Source organism: Alexandromys fortis, unplaced genomic scaffold (assembly GCF_014885135.2).
Source record: "Alexandromys fortis isolate MF-2015 unplaced genomic scaffold, M_Fortis_MF-2015_v1.1 scaffold_57, whole genome shotgun sequence".
Taxonomy (NCBI): domain Eukaryota; kingdom Metazoa; phylum Chordata; class Mammalia; order Rodentia; family Cricetidae; genus Alexandromys; species Alexandromys fortis.
This window is the reverse complement of record NW_026067941.1, coordinates 9,257,021-9,278,584: the sequence shown is the minus strand read 5'-3', so window position 1 is coordinate 9,278,584 and position 21,564 is coordinate 9,257,021. Positions and strand designations below refer to the sequence as shown.

General features: G+C 46.0%; 1 protein-coding gene across 1 annotated transcript in view; it reads left to right on the top strand.

Annotated features, from left to right (window-relative positions):
* Positions 1-4,121: 4,121 nt before the first annotated feature.
* Positions 4,122-21,564, top strand: part of Dennd11 (DENN domain containing 11) — a 33,760-nt gene continuing 16,317 nt past the window's right edge. The window contains exons 1-3 of the mRNA XM_050147917.1: positions 4,122-4,400; positions 16,501-16,600; positions 17,487-17,645. Coding sequence (XP_050003874.1) covers positions 4,133-4,400; positions 16,501-16,600; positions 17,487-17,645 — 527 coding nt within the window. The 5' untranslated portion in view covers positions 4,122-4,132. The remainder of the gene's footprint in view (positions 4,401-16,500; positions 16,601-17,486; positions 17,646-21,564) is intronic.

Genomic DNA, 21,564 nt, shown 5'->3' with positions numbered 1-21,564 from the left:
TAGAGTGGAAGTGGGGAGCTAGACATGGCAATCTCTGCTCTTTACATCTCTTGTGCAGTGTGATTGTTTTGCTCATGTGTGTGTGTGTGTGTGTTCTTGTATGCGCAGGTACGTGTGTGTGTGTGTGTGTGTGTGTGTGTGTGTGTGTGTGGAGGGGTGCCTGTAGATGACAGAGGACACGAGTGACTATTATCTGACTTCTTTTCTTTTTCTTTTTCTTTTTGTTTTGGAGACAGAGTCTCTCGCTGGTTTGGGGATGGGGGCAGAATCCACTTGTCTCTCTCTGCCTGCCCAATGCCAGGATTACAACAGTGTGCTTCCATGCCTGGGTTTTTAAATGTGCATTCTAGGAAGCAAACTCCGGTCCTCATGCTTAAAAAGCAGGGGCTTTACCGTCTAAGTTGTCTTCCAGACTGACTAATCTTTTACTATAAATATCTACTTATTAAAATGTTTGTGATAATATTAAATTACCTGTATCCAAATAAAATAATTACACATGTATCTTAAAATCTGATCCATAAAGTGTTGGGATGACCTCTCTCCTGTTCTGGCCTCTCAATATGGAGTTCAGTGGTCTGAACCCACTTCCACAGAGTGTTGTTACTAGAGATGCTGTCTATCCACAGACAACTAGCCTTGGTATTTATAACTACATCACAGTCCTCTTTCTGGAACTTCAGATTCTCATTGCTCTGCCTGTTGAATAGGCTCCTCTCAACCCCTCCTTCTGCACTGTTTTCATGTGAGAACGACTCACTTTCTCTGAAATCCCGTCTCTGTTTCCCCCACCCCCATGCCCCGTGTCTCTTCGCTGAAGACGTCAGGCTCATAACAGGGATCCAGTGCCTCACTTCACGTACTCTATTCTGCATCTAGCAGCTAATGGGTAAGAGTAAATAGAATCATAATGTTCTTATACTAAGACCTTCCAGGGCCTCCCATGGGTGTAGTTGGAGTGTAAAAATAGATAATGGCTAGAAATGCATAATCAGCAAATACAGTAATTTAGCATTGTGCTATAAAGGAATTACAACTCAAAGGAATTACAGAAATAATTCCCTAAGTGCATACAAATATAGGCTATTCAGTGGGAAATGTTAAGTCTCACATCATAACAAGACTGGGTAAGATTAAGACATTAAATTAGCATATATTTTGAAAAAAAAATGCAGTCACAAAATACAAGCATACAACAATCAAGACCATAAGAGAAAAGAATGCACTTGAACCCAGTCGGCCACCTCGAGCTGTTGCAGATCAACAGACTGGTGACTGATTGTCTACCCTCGTCCCATGTTTTACTTATTGCCTGATAGCTGCTTTCCCTGCTGGGGAATGAGTGTGAGAAACATCTGTCTTTCTCACATCTTTCCCAGGGCTGAAGGTTACAGAGCTTTACGGTAAGTGTGAAATTCGGTCAAAACTTGAGACACAGCAGAAGGGGGAAGAGCTTTACTCTCCAACAATGACAGATGGTGATATAAATTATCCGACTCTCACATAACACTAGCCACCAAAATAATGCATGTAGTTTTCCTTTATAGGATACCAAAATGTTCATGATCTGATGTAAAGGGAAAGAGAAAACAAACCCAACACAGACTGTCAACAAGCAATCACAGAAAGGAAATCTCTGATAAATATCTATTTAAGACAAGCCCTTACACTTCCATGCCCGTTTGGCCTTGGAAACCAGTAAAAGCAGCCTCCTACAAAGAGAGCTAGATAAGGAAACTTCTTGTTTCCGCTTCGTCCCTAGGGAGAGGAATGAAAAATCTCAACTAAGGATTTGGATTACAAGCCAATATTTGAGCTAGCCTTCACTTGGAAGTCACCCTGCCAGCCCTATCCAAGAGACTTCAAGCAGGGCTTTGGCTCAGCTTAGTCTCAGGTTGGCTCTTCCCCATGGCTGACAAAGCAACCAGAAATTTCTTCTGTGACAACCAGACCTCAGTGACAATTGTCAAGACATCACAGCGTCGTTAAACACAAATGCACTCTGCGTTCTAGAATTGATGAGATCGGACAATTTAAGTCCTTACGATTACCATCTACATTGAGGCTGTAGACTAAAAACATTCTGTACTTTATGTAATGCAGATATAGTTAGTATTTGAGAAAGTAAATGATTTATTTTAAAATTTAGACATAGTGTTCTAGGTGAACCCATTTTGAAATATCATTACCTCAGGCAAGTACCTCTGGTATCATGGCCTTTCTCCCATAATTTTTCAAATACTTGTTCCCAAGCAGAAGGGCTCTAACAGCTAAACTCAATGTCCTGTATTGTTATATGACAGCTCAATAGATACAGAGATCAATCTGATGGTCAGGATCTAAAACATCTTTCAGACTGTGAATGTATACACTAAAGCAGAGCACTGGCACCATCACTAACATCTTGGTGCACCTACCACTTGCAAGATACTAAATAAGTTCTGGCAAGAGGGCCTATGGCTTGGGAGCCCAAGTCTCTGCTTTCACTTCCTGAGTTGACCGATACCTGTTGAGCAACTTCATGCAAAGCACTAGGAACATACTGTTGGGCTCCATGGTCAGCAGACTAGACTATGCTGAAGACAGAACATGGCTGTCAGTCTGGAAACTTCGCTCTTCTGCATCTACAGAGAGCTGGAAGTTACATTTATGGGTGTATATATAGTCCTAGGACATTATATTAGGGGGTGCTGGTAGAGGCACACATTGCCATAAAGATCAAGAAAAGATCTTTTTCAAGAAAGAAAAAATCCATTTCCCCTAAAACTGGTGACTTTGGAAAGGTTAAGGATTATTTGCCAACCCCCATTTTGTAATAAAAAATAAAATATTGTATGTCTCAACCTCAGGAACTTTGGCTGTGGCGCAGTTTTCTCACGTATTGGTGTATGGCCTTGAGAGTTTGTGAATAACCCAGCCTGGTGTGCCCTCGAATTAAAACTGGATTGTGTCTTGGCTGTGGCTGGGATCATAGGTCTCCGAACGCCCATTTCAGTAATGACCTCATTAACTGAGTGTGATAACCACTCAACATGTCTTTAGGGGACGGGAGTCAGGCTGAACTAACTAATGATGATGGTAGCAATCCCTACTCTTTTTTGGTAAAATGTTAAATTGCAAATCGCATATTTGGAACTAGCAGCAGCTGTGGGCAGTCATTGATGACTCTCTTGAGTCTAGGATTAGGCATATTATTATTGCATCCCTGGCAGGAAGACCATGAGCTTCACAAAGGTCCCTGGAGTAACAGGTAACACAGAAACCCACCAAGTCCTTGTCTGAAACTGGGCCTTCTTGAAACATGGGGTGACTTGTGTATCTATGCAATTGTCTCTTGCCATCTTATTTTTGCTTATGATTTTAATGGCTTCTTTTGCATACTTCTGAGCTAGTCACCAGGTTGACCCCCCCCCCAAGTTGGGACATTCAAAATTTTATTTGTTAATATACAAAGGGAGTTCCTAGGCAATCCTTACTTTCCAAAGCCACAGGCTTAAGGACTGACCTCACCCACTCCTCTGACTTCTTTTTCTGCTTTTTTAAAATGTAGAACAACACCCATAACCCTCCAACTTAATATCTTCATATGGCACATACACAAGGAAATAAATTCCCAGTGTCACCCCAATCAGTCACCCTACAGTCCTGATTTATGTGTAGATTTGAAACATCTGGGAAGTCAGCAGTCCTCTGCTTTACTTCCTGACTTGGAAGCAGCTTTCACCAAGCTCTCAGGATTATATAATACATGTGCTCCGGTCCTTAAAAATAATGGTGACGTACACAAATTCACTGTGGAATCCTAGGTGGCAAGGCGCTTCAACCCACGCGCAGGTGGACAGACTAAGGGATGTCCGCCCTGCACCCAACACTCTGGGTCAAGAGCACCCACATACAGAGATGCAGAACTGAAGCCCAGACCAGGCCCTGGGGCACGGATCCCGAGCGGGCCACTTTCGCGAGCTTCCGGGCTATGCCCATCGGCCGGGACAGGAGCAGGGGCAGGTGTGGCCAAACCCGGCGGGCACCAGGAGAGCGGCCGCTCGGCGCAGAGCCGCGGGGCGGGCAGGCCCGGAGGGGAGTGCCCGCAGCCCGCCCCGCCCCTCGCGCCTCGGCTCCGCCTCACCTCGCCATGGTGGAGCAGGGAGACGCGGCGCCGCTACTGCGCTGGGCCGAGGGCCCCGCGGTCTCTGTGCCGCAGGACCCCGCGCTGCAGGCGGGAGGATGGGCTCGGGGCGGCGGTGGGAGCGGCCGAGCGGCCGCGGAAGCGCCCCGAAGGCGGGAACCCGACGAGCCAGCACCCCCCGAAGTGCTGCTGCAGCCCGGGCGTCTGGAGCTGGGCGACGTGGAGGAGGACCAGGTGGTGGCTGTGTTCGTGGTCACCTTCGATCCCCGCTCGGGTGAGAGACGCTTAGGGATGGAGAGATGGTTGGAAGGGGAGGGCAGCCGCCCGCTAGGTTGCGGGGGAAGGACCCGTTGGAGGCGCACTCCCTGCACACACCTGCATCCCTCCGCACCCGGGGGTCCCGGGGCACGGGGGCGCTGTGCCCCAGATGGGAACCCAGGGATCTTGGGGGCTTTGTTCCGCCCGCTTCCCTGTCCCGCCGCGGCTCTCAGCTCCGCTCCGGTGCCTCTTCGCGGCTCTCCCGCTTGCTCCGCTTCAGTGCGGGAGGGTTGGTTTGTGGCCGCGGGCGCGTTGGCTTTTGTTTTCTCTCTTTTTCCTGCTCGGCTGGGAGGTTCTTTCGACGCCGAAAGGAGGGAACCCACCCCCACTCTCCACCCCCGCTTAAGTCGCCTCCCACGCGGGTCCTGAAAGACCCTGCTCTGTGCCTGCCCTTCCTCCTGGTTGCTTCCAGCGAGGTAACTTTCCTAGGCACCAAGTTCACTTTCTCCGAAGGCTTTATTTTGAGGAATTAACGTGGGAGCATTTGGAGATGGATCTGGAGAAGCCTTCTCTGGCAGGCTGTCTTTCTAGGAGAACTAACTGGTTATGTCACACCGTCTTTACCCTAACCACCCACTGCGGGGGGTGTGCGTTGCAACAGTGGGCGGTTCCGAATGGGGGGTGAAAGTGAATGCATGGGCTGTGGGCTCGCATAGCAATCCCCAAGCCGCGGTACCGCTTCTTATTTGAAGGAGGAGGAACACCCAGATTCGTCCTCCTTGCTTTCCCCTTGGAGTTGCTGGAGTGAGGAGTTGGTGTTTGTGAAGGAAGGAAGTGTCTTCTTCTTTCTGGGAGTTCCTACTTCCAGAAACCAGTCTTCCTACCCTGAAGGGTATGCATGGTAGGAAGATTTGGATTCTATGAAAGGGATCCAGATGTGATGGGAACTGGTGGCTTCTCGGAAGAGCGGCTTAACTGTGGTCAAAGATTCTGAGCCCGCAAACAGGCATATATGGTCCCTAACTAAGGCGACAGCCCCATTCCTAGTATCAGGGTTTGTGGAAAGAAACCCTTTGGTTCCTGTCTGCCTCCTTACCTCATTCCATTGACTTTCAAACTTTTTTTTTTGACTTCGACCTGCTGTGTGGAATTAAATTTACATTACAACCAGCACATTTGAACCAAATGAAGCCAGAGTTTTCTGAAATAGCATTGACACCCCACCCCCCCATACTTTTTTCTTACTGCTATTACACATATTGCTTGACTCTTACAACTAGGACTCTTATACATACATGGTTTTAAAAAATACTGAGATAAAAAAAAACCCAACCCTTAATGTTAGACAAAACTATACTTTTTTTTTTTAAGCTAACTGTATTTCCTGTGGAGTACCCCTTCTTGTGAAGGTAAATAGAGGCAAGCTTAAAAGTCACTTGAAGTGTAGGAACTGGAAAGGGGGCATTGATGGCTCCTGACTGCATAATAGTAGCTGTCTGGTGATATAGTCTAGGGAAAGGAGGGGAAAAGAAAACCTTACAGTAATCACAGGCAGAGCTGAAAAGATTATTGGTCACTTACTATCACTATCAGTTATTGGTAGCCATCAGTTGGTAATTAATATTGATCAATTCATAAAAGCTCCCAAAGACTTTGCGTGGGTTTCTAGTCACAGCTGCTGACTATGGTTTTCTTGTTTATGCCTGCCTCCCTCTCTCTCTCTCTCTCTCTCTCTCTCTCTCTCTCTCTCTCTCTCTCTCTCCGTGTTAGAGAGAGGGTTTTCAGACTAAGGTTAATGTGAAGACAGAGCTGTCACTCATCCTGCCGCGTGTGCAGGTGTTTTACTGTAATCCTGTTTGGTTTAATTCTAACTACTCTGTAATTTGCTGGTTGTTTATACTTAGTTTATTCGTGAGGAAAGGCACCAAGGATGGTTCCAGATTTTGGGATGAACTAGCCAGTATCTACTTGACTCTTTTTTTTAAGACTCTTTTTTTTTCTTTTTTTTTAAATTTATTTATTAAAGATTTCTGTCTCTTCCCCACCGCCGCCTCCCCTTTCCCTCCCCCTCCCCCAATCAAGTCCCCCTCCCTCGTCAGCCCAAAAAGCAATCAGGGTTCTCTGCCTGGTGGGAAGTCCAAGGACCACCCACCTCCATCCAGGTCTAGTAAGGTGAGCATCCACGAAACTGCCTAGGCTCCCACGAAACCAATAGGTCCAGTAGAATCAAAAACCCGTTGCCATTGTTCTTGAGGTCTCAGTAGTCCTCCTTGTCCGCTATGTTCAGCGAGACCAGTTTTGACCCAGGCTTTTTCAGACCCAGGCCAGCTGGCCTTGGTGAGTTCCTGATAGAACATCCCCATTGTCTCAGTGTATGGGTGCACCCCTCGCGGTCCTGAGTTCATTGCTTGTGCTCTCTCTCCTTCTGCTCCTGATTTGGACCTTGAAAAACACCATCCTGAGCGAGGTAAGCCAGACCCAAAAAGAGGAACATGGGATGTTCTCACTCATATTTGGTTTCTAGCCATAAATAAAGGACATTGAACCTATAATTCGGGTTCTTAGAGAAGCTAAATAAGAAGGAGAACCCAAAGAAAATCATATAGGCATCCTCCTGAATATTAAACTTCATCAGGCGATGAAAGGAGACAGAGACCGAGACCCACATTGGAGCACCGGACTGAAAGACTTTTTTTTTTTTTTTTTTTAAAGATACAATATTCTGTCTGTGTACATGTCTGCAGGCCAGAAGAGGGCACCAGACCTCATTACAGATGGTTGTGAGCCACCATGTGGTTGCCGGGAATTGAACTCAGGACCTTTGGAAGAACAAGCAATGCTCTTAACCGCTGAGCCATCTCTCCAGCTCTCTCCAGCCCCTCTACTTGACTCTTAATCAGATATCTTTCTAGCTGCCTGACCCTCTGCCCCCTCACTTTGCCTCATCACAACCCTAGGGATCTGGGGAGAGGAAGGTGTGTGCACCTGGGTGGGCGTCATTAACTTGGTTTAGTTGTGGGGAGAAAGCAGCTGTTTCCTATCCATCTCCTTTCCTCTAATCCGTCCCACCCTGTAAATGACTTCTCTCATCCTGGGAAATCTGCTGGTAGTTCTTGTGTAAAATAAAGTTGCATAGCACATCTTTTAGAAGTAGCAGAGGAGTGGATGAAGGCTGCTGAGAAGTCCTGGGTCGCTAACTTCAGCACCAGGACGATGGCAAGAGCACACTGGGCCCGTGTGGATGGAGAGCACACAGGGCCTTGTGGATGGTGGTTGAGGAAGGACAGTGTAAAGAGGTGAGTGAAATCCACTCTCTCCTGCAAGCTAGAGCCATCACTGTGGTTAGAATTGTGTCTCTGTTTTAACCCAGGATCTCGTCCGCTCTCCGGAGCCCCATCTGCCATATGTTCCTAATTAATATTGGGCACCCAGGCAAGTTCCCCAGCCTGTGTTACCAGAAGTAGTCAAGTAGGTACTTCTGCTGTGCCCAGATCAGAGTGGGTCTCATCAAGTTCACAGGTGTGAAGGTTCTGTCTCACGTCTTGCTCTGGTCTTATCACTTCCCCATGTCTTTCCTGTCTCCATCCTCAGGTTTCATTTTTAGGACCTAATCCACCCAACCACTGTCCAGACAGTGGACTGTTCATGTATCCTCTCACCCAATACGGGTTACTTTTGGCGTTTGTAGAAGTCAGTGTGTAACGGCAGACAGACAGACAGACAGGCAGACACACGCACACACGTTGGGGTGTATGGAGCAGGAATGGGAGGAGGAGAGACTCCATAGCTGTGGTTTGTCTGTCTGGCGGTGGCTGTAAGCGGGGAACTGGTTACTTTTGTAGTTTCTATTACAAAATATCTGACGAGCAACTTAAGGAAGCAAGGGTTTGGCTCGGCGGCGCGAGTGTGTGGTGGTTTGAGGAGACACAGTTCACCATGATAGGAAGGTCACAGCGGCACGATTGTGCCGTGGTGGGTAAAGCACATGAACAGGAAGCGGAGAAAGATGAATGCTGGCTCCCCGCTTGCTTTCTCCCCCCTTTCCATTTTTGTTCAGCCCAGGACTCCCGCTCATGGACGATGCTGCCCACATTCGGAGTGAGGCTTCCCTGCTCGGTCAACACCCTGTCAGACACACCAGGGTGTGTGTCTGAGGTGATTGGGAAACTAGTGAGGTTGACAATTAGGACTAACCATCCCGAAAAGCCTATGAGGGAAGAGCGGATTCCGGCTGGAATAGGGGTGCTGGTGTCAGGACGGGGATGAGCGGTCCTGCGGTCCTCCGAGGAGTGGAGGGAGGAGAGTAAATCGTTTGCACTTTTAAGCAGAAGCTTGGGAGAGCTTCGGGCATCCGGCAGAATAATCAGAGGGAAGTGGTTTCTTCTGGGCTCCTGGCTCATGGCTTGAAACTTAGGGTTGTCTGACCTCCAAACGACACGAAGATCCAGGGCTCCAGGTTCAAGGTAAGACTTGCACAGAGACACACGGAGGCTTTATCTGAGGCTGGGAACTAGCTGTCGGGTGGCAGTGCTGGCCATCTGGGCCACAAAGCTGCTATTGAAACCAGTCCCAGACGATAACTTGGCATGCTGGGTAGAAGAGGTTCGCTGCCAGAATATTGCTGTCTTCCTTGTGTTCAGTTCTGTGATGACTTAGGCCCAGATTTTACATTGGTTTCCAGGGTTTCTAGTAAAATTTCCTTTTTTCTGCTTGGTTAAGGAAAAAATAACCCACCCTTGGGATTCCCCCTGCTGGTGGCAGGAACTGCTGCCCAGGGTAGTAGAGGTCAATGCAGTTTTAACCTCTCGGTTCCTGGCTGGGGTCCTATGACTCTAGCTACTTCAGACCATTTCTTTACAAGAGTCACTGTGCACTGCTCTTATTTTGGGGGCATTTCCAGGGCTGCGTGTGTTCGCCTTGGGGTGGTTCAGAAGGGCAGAGAGATGGTTGCAGGGCATATCACCTGGCGAGCTTTTCCTTCCTGATTACAGATGAATCACCTGTTCTCTCTTAGCCTCCAGCCGCTGCCCACATTACGCAAACACCTCTTCCTTTATCCAAATACTGCTGCGCATCTGTCAAATGGGGACATTTGCAATCAGCCATATGTACAGCCAGGTGTAGTGGTGCATGACCAAAATTCACAGTTCAAGACTACTCGGGCTACATAACAACCTATTTTTTTTTTTAAGAAAAAAAAAAATCTACACACACTTGTTCTTAAACTTTGTCCTGTCATGGAACTACAAGAAGAGCAGGTGGGAAGGAACTATGATATTAGAGCTAGGTCTGGTGCCCAAGTCAGTCGTGACTTGGAGTGCTGCCCAGCTCACCTGACTCCTTGCAGACGTGGGAGGGGCCGGTGGAAAGCAAGCTCTGGGAGTGGACAGTAGTCCTCAGAGTGGCACTCACGGGGTGGGAAGGGGGAAATTGGCCCTGATAGGCGACAGGAAAGTTGCAGAGGAGGGCTAACTCTATCACCGTCCTTCCTCCCTGTTTTCCACCACCTGTCAGTGGTTGATTGGAATACTGTTGTGGTTATTGATTAATGCCACGTTGGCAGACGTTTTCCTGAGCTGTTGGTGATTCACCTGCTTTGTGGTTTCCAGCCTGAAAGTTGTAACCATCTGTTGTGAATTTAGTTTCTTCTCTTGAGGACCCACAGAGAAAAGGAAGGGAGGTGGTTACAATGCCCACCACTTACTGTATGCCTGCTGGGGTCTCTGGGGCTGTACTGTGGGGTTCAAGGAGCACACCTTTGATCCTCCCGAAGACTCTACACAAGAGAGAAATAGACACCCAGAGCTGTGAAGTACACCAGAGTGAGAGTGGCCTGTCACGAGTTTTTTTCCCCCCTGTGTAAAATTAGTGCATTGGAATTCAGCTGTAGGCTGACATATGGCTGCCTCGAGATTGCCAGGATTAACTTCTCCCTGATTCAGAACTCTCCATTCTGTCTCTGCCTCTTGTTTTGGTTGTGTTCTCGTCTAAGGCAGTGTAAGATTACATCAAAAGACATAAGACCCAAAGGCAACTGATACGGACTAGACAGAAACTGATACGGACTAGACAGAAGCTGGGCCAAACCCTCTTTGCAGTTTTTTCTGTCTCTAGGATTCAGTGGCTTGTTAAAAAGTGATTATATATAAGTAATCTGTTGTTGGGACCAACAGTGTTCCTGCTTCTTGCCTTTATTATTGTCTTTTTGTTATTTGAGGCAAGATCTGTCAGTCTAACCCAGGATGACCTTAAATTCACCATATAGCCCAGACTGGTCTCAGACTCCTACCCTGGCCTCTTGAGTGCTGGGGTTACAGATATGAGCCATTATATCTGGCTCCGTCCTCAATTTCTGAGAATTCCTATTTTACCTCCTAACTGAAGCCAGAGCACAGAAGTAAGTACTGATGGGAAATAGCTGAGGGAAGAGATCAAAGCCAGTGTACAAGTCTCAGGGGATGTTATACAGCACCCCTGCCCTTAGGCCTAACGGAGTTGGAAGACACTGCTCACTGTCTAGTCCAGGAGACCTCAACAGGAGGTGCTTGGCTGGAGCCTCCCAATAGAGGGAAGAGCCTAATTTCTAACTTATAAGAGAGTGGAGTCGAGATTGTTGATTTCTCCACTTTAAATATTTTGAGGTGAGCTTGTCAGCTTGCAAGCCAGTATTTAGGAGGATGTGTACCGTACTGTGTGGACTGTGACATCCAGTACGTAGGGGTAAGGTTATTTCACATTTAAGCAGAATATTTGGGAGATAGACACAGCCCTATCTATATAGAGGCGACAACCTGTATCATGAGCTTCATTTGTTCTCTTGTACCTGGAATTGAACCCAGGGTTTCACAAAGACTAGGTAAGTGCTCTGTCCCTAGCCTGGGACAGCCTATGTCTTGTCTACCTCAAGAGTTTCTAAAGCCTCACACAGAGCCCCTAGGCTGACCTTAGGAGCAATGGGATGGCAGAGTTCATACCAATGTGTACATCCACAGCCCTATTACCTTCCCCTAGATACACAAGCTGCCAGCCCAATTATTTGTTCGTCCTGGTTCCCTTGAATAGAAGTATGTTTGCCTTTGCATGAGCTCAGCACCGGACACTGTGTTGCCAAGTTAGGCCCCACCAGTATTTACTGAACAGCCAGACTGGCTGAATGTACACAGTTCAGACCACCCCATTTCTTCCTTTGGTGACGGTGTGAAATCCTCCCCCTAAGCTGTCTTTGTGGGAAAGGCTAGGGAGGACCTATAGGTCCCTGTGATATAGGCCCACAGCTGGGAGGATACAGAGCTGGAAGGAAAGCCAAGTTGGAAGGGAAAGGCCTGTGTCGGTGATGACGCTCTTTTATAAGGTCACTCTCACTGAATTCTTCCACGCCGCCAGACTATGTTTTTGTTGATAGAGTGAGGATGTTTGGCAAAACTGAGAGCACAATATAAAGTCTGAGCCTGGAATAGGTAGGGAGGACTCTGTGTAAAGCTTTTCTGGCTTTAAATATTTTCCCTTAAGGATTTCCATTTTTGTAAAATCATTTTTCTTTATACTTCTACAAATTCCAGGTAGAAGTTGGTCTCTAATTCAGAATACTTTTTTTTTAATAGAAAAATGACCTCAAATCATAATAGTTAGGTATGGTCCCTTCTCTTAATTGTGGTTTTGCAAAGTCCTTTATGTATAGGTAGGTAGGTAGATAATCCTTTTTGTATAGTTAGATAGATAATAGATAGAAAGATAGACACAGACATATATATACATATATGAAATGGTAGAAATTCATATATATATATATACATTTCATTTGTTTCCCTGATAGGTAGTCAGATTGGTTAAGCCTCAGGAAAATCTGAAAGAACTTGCGTATCCTTCATGTCGAGTCTCCATCTGTTGACATTTTCGTCATATTGGCTTCACCCTTATACAGCCGGTTCCACTATCACATGAAATAATGTGTTCCAGAAACCTCTGCTAGGAAATATCATGCCGTGCAAATCAATTTCATGAGAAAAGTGAGAGGTGGGCACAGCCCTCAGAAACATCAGAGACACAGAGAAAGGGGAGGGAGGAGGAAGAACCTCGTAGGGATAGTAGGAGAGTCTCCAGTATATGAGGTGGGTGGGAAATACATAAATATGGAGGGCTGAGCAGGGGGACTGTAAAACAAGACAAGGGCTACCTGAGCTCGGATGGAAAGTTGTAATACTAGTGGGTGGTGATGGTTCCCAGCACACACCAGACAGAGGTGGGAGAAGGAAGAGCCTTGCTCATTTCTCCGTGGCTTGAGTCTTCTGCATTGTCTGGTGTTTCTCATGGCTGAAATCATGTGAAAAATAATTTGAAGATGTCTGTCATCAGCCCCTGAGTTAGTAGTTACTTCTCCCTCTGTTGTAAGATACCTGACAGAAACAGGTAAGTAAGCCTGGCTTTTGTTCCTAGTTTCAGAGGTTCTGTTCATGCACCTTTACCCACCGGACCATCTCACCTGCCCAGAAGTTTAGAATTAATTTCTCATTATTTATTAAGTGACTAGCTGGGCTCTTTTTTAAAAATTGGGATTGCATTGACTCTGTAATATAAAATAAGAAATTCTTTGTGTTCAAATTGTTCCCTAATCAGCACTGACCCAGATTTAGCAGGCATTGTAAATGGCATTGATTTCATGTGGATTTAAATATTACGCCCGCCCCAGTCTGAACTGTTTGAAAATAAGTTGCAGTGATGTTTATATCTCACTTCTAAATAATTAAGAATGCGCTTCCTCAGAGTAAGGCGGTTTTCCTGTATAACCACAATGTCATTTCCATTCCCAGGGTAATTAACACTGATTCATCAATTAGCTGTTTAAAAGACCTGCTTGTTCCTAATAAAGCTGTATTGTTCCATTTGTTTTGGTTTTATTGCCCTTCCTCTCTTGTCCTAGGCACTGAGCTGTGTTGGGATGTGAAAAAAAAAAAATCAAGCCGAAGTCCTCCTCTCCGGCCTTTCAGAGTCTACAGATTAGCAGAGAGACAGGCATCTAAGGCGTACTAGTCTAGAGGAGCAATACGATTGCAGCTTGTTTTTCTTTCCTTCGAGGAGCATGTCAGCAGAAGTGAGCTCTGCCCAGAGCGGTGTCCATGATCCACTTAGCTGCTTCTGATGTACCTTGCTCCTAACCCAGAAGGGCTTGCCTTCCTCTAAAAGTAAAGGATGCAGCAGACAGGATGTCCTCCTCCCTTCCTTGCTTTGGCCAGGCACAGAGCTGCAGAGAAGAGGACCTTGAAAAACCAGGCTGAAGAATGGCGACATTATTCTTTAGGGCAGCTGTATTAAGTCGAATATGGCCTTGCTCGTGAATACCAGGCATCCAATAGCTATGGTCTAATCAAGATAGGATCCATTCCTTTTTCACGTATGTCTTAGCTTGCCAAAGATTAAAGAATCAGCTCAGATCTATGGGGCCACCCAGGGACCTGGGTTCATGTCGGTTTATGGCTTTGTTGTTCCTCATATCACGACATCACCCGCATCCCTTGCTAGGGAGCTTGATAGAGGAAAGGGCAGCATGTTCCTTCCCTCTCGGGCACATTTTGGAAGCTATGCGTCTCACTTCTGTCTGTATCCCACACTTACGTGCAGGAAGGGCTGAGAAACAGTCTTCATTGGGAGTCCTTGTACCGAGCTAAAAATAGCAGGGTTTGAGAATGGATATGGAGGGGCAGCTTGCAGTACCTGTTATACCAGCATGCCTTAAAGCACTGAAGGGACTTTCAATAAAATTAGTCCCTGAAAATGGTCCATAAAAATGCAATTATTGCAAGGCATATTGATTCATGCCTGTAATTCTAGTCCTTGGACTGAGGAAGAGAATTGGGCTATACAGCGAGTTCCTGGTCAGTTTAAGCTAGAGTGTGAGTCCCTGTATCAAAATCCTACCAAACAGACAACAGCAATAAAACCCAGATGTATTGTCAGTGATTTTGGAAAACATTAGACACTATCGATCTTTTTGCGAGTCATATCACTAAAGGCTCAGTGAAGGGTTATAATATTAATAATAAAAAATACATGGTGGTCTTTGTTCAACTTAAAAAATCTGGCCATAAAAGTGTTTCACACCATACTTTATTTTTATTTGAGAAACCGTGTTCACATTAGCTTTGGGATTCCCAAAGGTTCCTCAGTGAAACAACAGGGGCGCGTGGGAATTGTGTCAGTCGAGACTCAGACAGAAAAAGAGCAGCTACATCATGTATAGAAGGATTGCCACAGGGACTAGATCTTATGTACTGTTGGGGCGAATTTGCCAGTCTGTCTGCATGGAGTTTAGTGTCTAATGACAGGGATGTGAAGGAGGACAGTGATCTTGGGAAGAAGGTGGCAGATGGGACTCATGGGAGTGGATGGGGACCTAGGTCAGCCTGTCATTGCTCTCACTCTGTAGCTCTGACTGGCCTGGAATTTAACCTTATACTCAGAGATCTGCCTGCCTCTGCCTCCCAAGTGCTAAGATAAAAGGCGTGGGCCACCATGCTTGGCCAGTTCCCCCCAGTGTTGGTGATGTGAATATCCTATAAGAGAAGTTGATGTCTGGGACTGGAGAGATGGCTCAGCAGTTAAGATCACTGACTGTCCTTCCAGAGGACTTGGGTTCCCAGCAACCATATGGTTGCTCACAACCATCTGTAATGAGACCTGATTCCAGATTGTGGCATAAAGCATCTAATGCAGTTAGACCACTCATACAACAAATAAATCTTAAAGAAATAGAAGTTGATGTTGATTGTGGAATAGAAAACATACGTACCTTGCAAGCTCAGATATCTGTAGCATCGGCAGGCCTGGCTGCTGTTCCCACCTTAGGAGGTGAGGATGAGCAGCCCTGCAGGTAGACAGCTCGATGTCCCAGCACCAACCTTCCAGTGTGTCCATCACATCCACCTTCAAATGTCAACTGGAAACAGGTTGAGCGGGAGTCCGAGCCACGTAGTTCAGCCTGGTCAGGTAAGAGCCTTCAGAAGCCAGCGCAGGCACTTTCCACATGGCGGCAATAGAATTGTTCCAGTCGTGCTAGCTGTCCTAGCTTTCAATGAGCACTAACCTAACTGGGCCTCATAGTTTAGTAGATAAAGTGCCACGCCCAAATGATAGAAGCGATATGTGGACACATCATTCTTATCACCATAGGTGAACAAAAAATGAGCAAAAGACATACTGGTTGCTTTTATAAAATTTGAAAAGGGCTAAGCTGATTCAGAGCTGTAGTTACCTGTAAGAGGATGGATGTGGATGGAGGGCTCTCCAGGGGTGCTCTGATGCGGATGTAATGTTCTTAATGCCGCTTGACCTTCCTTTGCTGCCTATACAGGAATGCTCTCTTTGGGAAAACAATGTGTTGTGTAATTTATACTTAATACTAGGCTTCAGTACAAAGACTCTCATCTCTTTGTGGTCAGGGATTATGCCTTCTTCATGTTTCCAACACCTAGCTTAGTAGAAACCCAGAAATTAGTTATGAGTGACAGAGCCCTAAAATCCTGAAGTGAAGACCTGATAGTTGATCCTTGAAGATCACATCTGGGAAGAGATGAGAAGGAGGTGGTATATGGTACGCTGCTCAGAGAAGTAGGAAAAGATCCAGAATTGTATCTTATCAGGGAAATCGGGAGAAAGAGAGGCGTTTTGAGGAATTAGCAAACATCACAAGGTGGTCAGTGAGAATTGAGGGTTTTTCGGCTTGTGGTCAGATATTAGTGGCTATAGATCGTAAGATTAAAAACAATATCTCAAGAGATCAAGGTAAGAATATAGGGTGGAGAAATGGGAGCATAAAGTTAAATAAGTAAAATCTCCCTATAGTTAGAGAAGTGAAGCCATAAGAGGAAGATTGGGGAGTGGTACAGCCACGGGGAGTCACTCAAATGACACTGACTTTAAGGGGAAGATGGGGGTCCCTCCATTGCCCCCTCCTGGCTCCCTGGTGTAATTCATCAGGACATGGATGAGATCAGCCTCCTGGTTCTGACCAAACAGCGCATTTCCGAGAAGCAGTGTGCGCTGGCTGTGCTGTGCTGTGCTGTGCTGTGCTCTTTTTCGGAGTGATTTTTGTTTGTTTTAACCTGACCCCCCTGTTTCTGCAGGAAATATGGTAGAATGGTGCTTACCACAAGACATTGACCTTGAAGGTGTCGAGTTCAAGTCTATGGCCAGTGGGTCCCATAAAGTTCAGTCTGATTTCATGTGAGTACTTCTGAACTCATCTTGCTCGGCTTGACCCCTCCTCTCCCACGCTCCCCAGAGCATGTTATCACGAGGTGTCTTCAGGCAGTGTATGTGTGTATTCTGTGTTTATCCGGTTTCCCAGCAAGTAGGGTTCTAGCTCTCAAGCTTGCAACGGGTCCTGGCGCTCCCAAGCCGACAGCACCTACAGTAGAGGTTCTGCTATTACTGCGTGATTGATTATGTGGCCCTCGTGGAGGTTTTTGGTTTCAGTGTAAGAGAGGAGTTTCAGTTTAGTGTGGGTTAACCTAAGACATCTGTGTGATAAACTTGGAGTACTAGCTTTAAGTGGGCCAGTTTTTAGTGCCGTGCCAATGGCACATTGTGAATTTTGCGAGAAGCCAATGGATATGCCTTAAGGATAATTTGCAGCTTTAATCTCTGCATGGGACTGGAACCATGGCTGATCCAAGCGTATAAAGGGGAGGAAGTAAAGCGTCGGCCTACTGGAGCTGTCAGAAGCCAAGGAACTGAGAGCGTCAGGGTTTGTTCTGAGCAAACAGACTGCGTCCCAAAGGAGCCTGGAGGTCAGCGTTGGTCCTGGTTCTCCCCTGGAAGCCGTTAGTTGTGCCAGAGAGGATACCAGGGTCTGTGACTGTGAGCATTTGAGCGGCACGCCTGTAGAGACCACATGCTATCTCTAACCCTTGACTCTGGGATGCCAAGTTCTAGCGTCTTAGAGCCTTGACTGCTCTCTGGGAGACTGAATGACTTCTTTATGGCCAAACTTTGTTATTTGGAGCTCTGAACGTAGCTGTTCGCACCAAGATTGCATTACAAAGGAGAAAAGCAAAAAGTATGTCCTTTTCCTAAGCTGGAGCCACAGTACATATTTGGTCTATTTCAGCTATTTTCGAAAGGGGCCCTTCTTTGGCCTGGCCTGCTTCGCCAACATGCCCGTGGAGAGCGAGCTGGAGCGTGGCGCACGGATGAAGTCTGTGGGTATCCTCTCTCCATCCTACACCCTGCTGTACCGCTATATGCACTTCCTGGAGAACCAGGTTCGGTAAGTGGCTTCTATACATGGCTTTTATATGTTGTGGGAAACAGCAGGATCAGCAAGCTGGTGCCTGTGCATTGAGTCCCTGGACACGGAGGCTGGGGCCCAGGACCACAGGTGTCTTTCCTATAGCATCTGTGGCCCTGGGCCAAGCCTCAGTTGATGCTCCTTTCTTTCTTACAGCACATTATTATGAAATAATTCTTTATCCTAAAATGAAAGCTGGGGAAGATACTTGCTTTCGGTTTTTATTAATACTCTCATCAGTTTTAATGACATTTGTTTTAATCAGACATGAACGTGATCTTTGTTTATACTCAGCTGCTATTCTTACTGTTTTCCCAGGTAGGCAGGTAGAACATAAATATAAAGTGTTTTATGTCAAATCACTTAATATTTGGAGTAATAAAAGAATATATAGCAGCAGAAGAAAAACTATCAGTTACTTTCTCTCTATATATATACATACACACATACATTTATATATATATATATATGTTGCATAATGCAGATAACCTAATTGAACATCAAACAATGCTGGAGAATGTTATCTCTAGTCTACTCTTGGAAGCATCATTAAAATTTTAATCTCTTTTCTTATATGTATATTTGTGCTTTGATAAAATATGCTTGACAAGTGGGCAGAGTGGTACAGGAAATAAAGTTTACATTACTAGCAATATAACAAGACCTTATTTGTCACACATACAACATATATTAGTGTATGTATGTATAGTGTGTGTGTGTTTGTGTGTACTTAGCATAGATACTATAAACTATTTCATTTTATGCATTATTTACTCATTCATTCATTTACTCATTTTGAGTTAGAATCCTGCTTCGTAGCCCAGACTGGCCGTTTAATTTGCAGTTGTATAGAATCCAGGCTTTTTCTATGGTTAATGGCTTATAAACTGCAGTCCTCATGATTGCGCAGCTGTTGCTCTTAACCACTGAGCCACCTCTACAGCTCCCCTGGGTCTTGGTTTCAGTCGATGGGATCTAAGCTAGTCCGTCCATCCTTTCTTTCATTTTCATGGTAACTCCCTGTTATCTCACATTTTATCCTTAGAGTCTGACTCTTCCTCCGCCCCTCCCCACATCTGCCCGAGTACTTTGGAGCGAGCAAGTCTCTGGAGTGCTTTTCAGTACAAAGAAGTTGGTTTTCTCAGCCTCACGAGATCTAAATCGGTAGATCAGAAATGATCAGCTTTCCTGAACAGCAATTAAAAAAAAAATCACTCTCTTCTTCAGCTCTTAAGCCAATGGTTTTTGATTCTATAGCAACTCATTTTCTGGGTACCAACTTCTGCTTTAGCTAAAATAGAAGCTAAGTTACTGTAACAAAGAAGAGACCCCAACATATAGCTGTTTACAGAAGCCCACCTTTCTAGCACAGCTGTCCCAGACCAGATGGAGAGAAGGGTCTCAGCGTGGATGGCGCCTGGAACGCGGTCCTTCTGTCTCACCTGTCTTCTAGCGCGATGGTGAAAAGTGACTCATTGCTATCCTGTGACATTTCAACCAGGAAGCAGAGAGACTGATGCAAAAATCTCAACTTGAACACATCACTTCTGTGCACATTCCGTAGGCTAGTTGTTGGCTGCTGGCCAAACCCAGCTGTAGGAAGTCTGAGGACATGTCGTTCCCGAAAGGGTGAAGTCATCTAAAATGTGGAGGCTCTGTATGCTAAAGGAAGAAGTCTCTGCCGGTGTCATAAACTGTAGACTTTCCTCAGTTGCCATATCCACCCAACAGCCCTATTGCCACTGTTAGTTCCGCATGTCTTTTAAAATTGATCCGTTCGCATGATTACAGATCTAGATCACACAAGAGAAAGCATGTGCCATGTTTGTATTTTCCCTTCTCATTCAGCAGTAGAGGAGCTCTCATGTGGGCACACTGGAGGCTTCCCCATCGTTTTCCCTTGCTGATTCAGGAAGACTAGAACAGAGATGAGACTTTGATAACAGGGCACAAGGAAAGAGGAGTCAGGTCTAGATGGGACAGTAACTTCTGTATAGGTTAACTAGACTTCGTTTCTACACTGCCTAATCTTCATTTAAATTGACTCTGACTTCCGATGTCCCAGGCTTACTTACTAATATTTTAGCTATAGTTATTACCTATCTGAATTCAATCACCACAACCCATGTAAGAGAAAAAGTCCAGATGTGGTGGGGCATGTTTGTAATTCCAGCACTGGGGAGGTGGAGAGGTGGATCCCTAGGGCTCACTGGCCAGCCATCCTAGTCTACCAGGCAAATTCTGGGCTAGTGAGAGACCCTGGCTGAAAAAAAAAAAAAAAAAAAGAGTCCTCAGAAACCAACCTAAGGTTGATCTCTGACCTCTATTCATACTATTGAACACACGATCTGGGTAGCTTCACAGCGTGGCAGAACAGGTAACTCCTGATTTATTTAACCATTCCATTGTATTGAGCTTTAAGATGGTTTATTTTTTGCACACGAATTTCCTAGAAACGGAGTCGTTGGGTCAGAGGATGGACACAGTGTGCAGGTTGACACCCCTTCGGAACGGTGGTGGTACTTTCCCCCTGAACCAGCAGTGAATGGGAATGCCTGATGGTTCTGTATCTATAGAGCCCAGTGACAGACTGGGTCAGACGACAAAGTGAGGTCGCTGGCAGAGCATCTCTGAGACTCAGTGGCTGAATCAGTGCAGAGCACGGTAGGGGACAGCAAGGGTCTCTGTCCTGAGCATCTGCACAGCGTGTGCCCCGTCAGTGCAGTGGGCTGTGGGCCTAAAGAGAACCCAGCCTGGCTGCTCCTGCAGGGGAATCCTTGATCCGATTCACACAGTCGGCGCTCCGTCATTTGGCCCCGCCGTTGACAGGACTGTCACACAGTTTCCGTGGGTGGTATGGTATGTGCTTCGGTGTGGTAGTTTTTAAATTTACCTGCCCTTATTGAACATCATCGTCTCCAGCTTTGAAAAGCTACCTTGTCTTCTGGCACTCTGTGGCTCTAGTACCTTTGGTGTTGTGGTTTGTTGATCTATTACAAAACCTACGGTGATGTTTAAACTCTGAGGCTTCCACACAACGGTTGGATAGCATTCCTCTCTGGATTTCCGTTTATGCCTGGGCCCCTGTGTTCTCTTCTACATTGTCTGTTACTGCCATGTTCAGGCAGTGATACCTTAGGCTGTTTTCGTTTTACATCTAATGTTTATTTTTGTATGGGGGAGTGAGATCAGGCTTGATGAAAAGGACTTTACCTTCTGAGCCATCTCGATGGCCTTGCCTTTAGCTTCCTGTCTAGAAGCCTCACAGTGCTGACTTTTTCTGGAGGCTCTTGGTCCAGCTACAGTGTTGACTGTGGTCAAAGAGTAAAGACCAGCAACTGAGTAGCAAATCAGCAAACAAAATGAAGGTGCCTTATTTAAATTACTGTGGATAAGTTACCTCTTTGAAGACTGAGTACATAGATTTTTCGTGGGCTGTTAAGGGAAAACGGATCTTAACTCAAACACATTTGAACTTCACACATTTGAACACATTCCAACTGGCACCCCGCTGCCTTCTCAGAACAGCTAGCCAGACCTTAGCCACCAAGGATTTCCCGTCCAGCCCAGGAACGTGTCTGTGAGTTACAGCAGTTGGCTGTGAGCGCCCTCATGCTGGTTCATTGCTGCTAGAACATGGCCGCCTCCCGAAGCAAAGCTTTTCGGACCCCTAAAATTAGAGCGAGGTGCTTATTTTTAGTAATTATTTTCTAAACTTTTCTTTTGGAGGAGGCAAGGGCCCATTGTTTAATTTAGGCTGACCTTGAAGTTATGATTCTCCTGCTCAGCCTGTTCTTGGATTATAGGTATACACTGTCACAGCTAATAACACACAGACACACATATACTTTTTGTTTGTTTGTTTGAGACAGGGTTTCTTTGTGTAATAGCTTTGGCT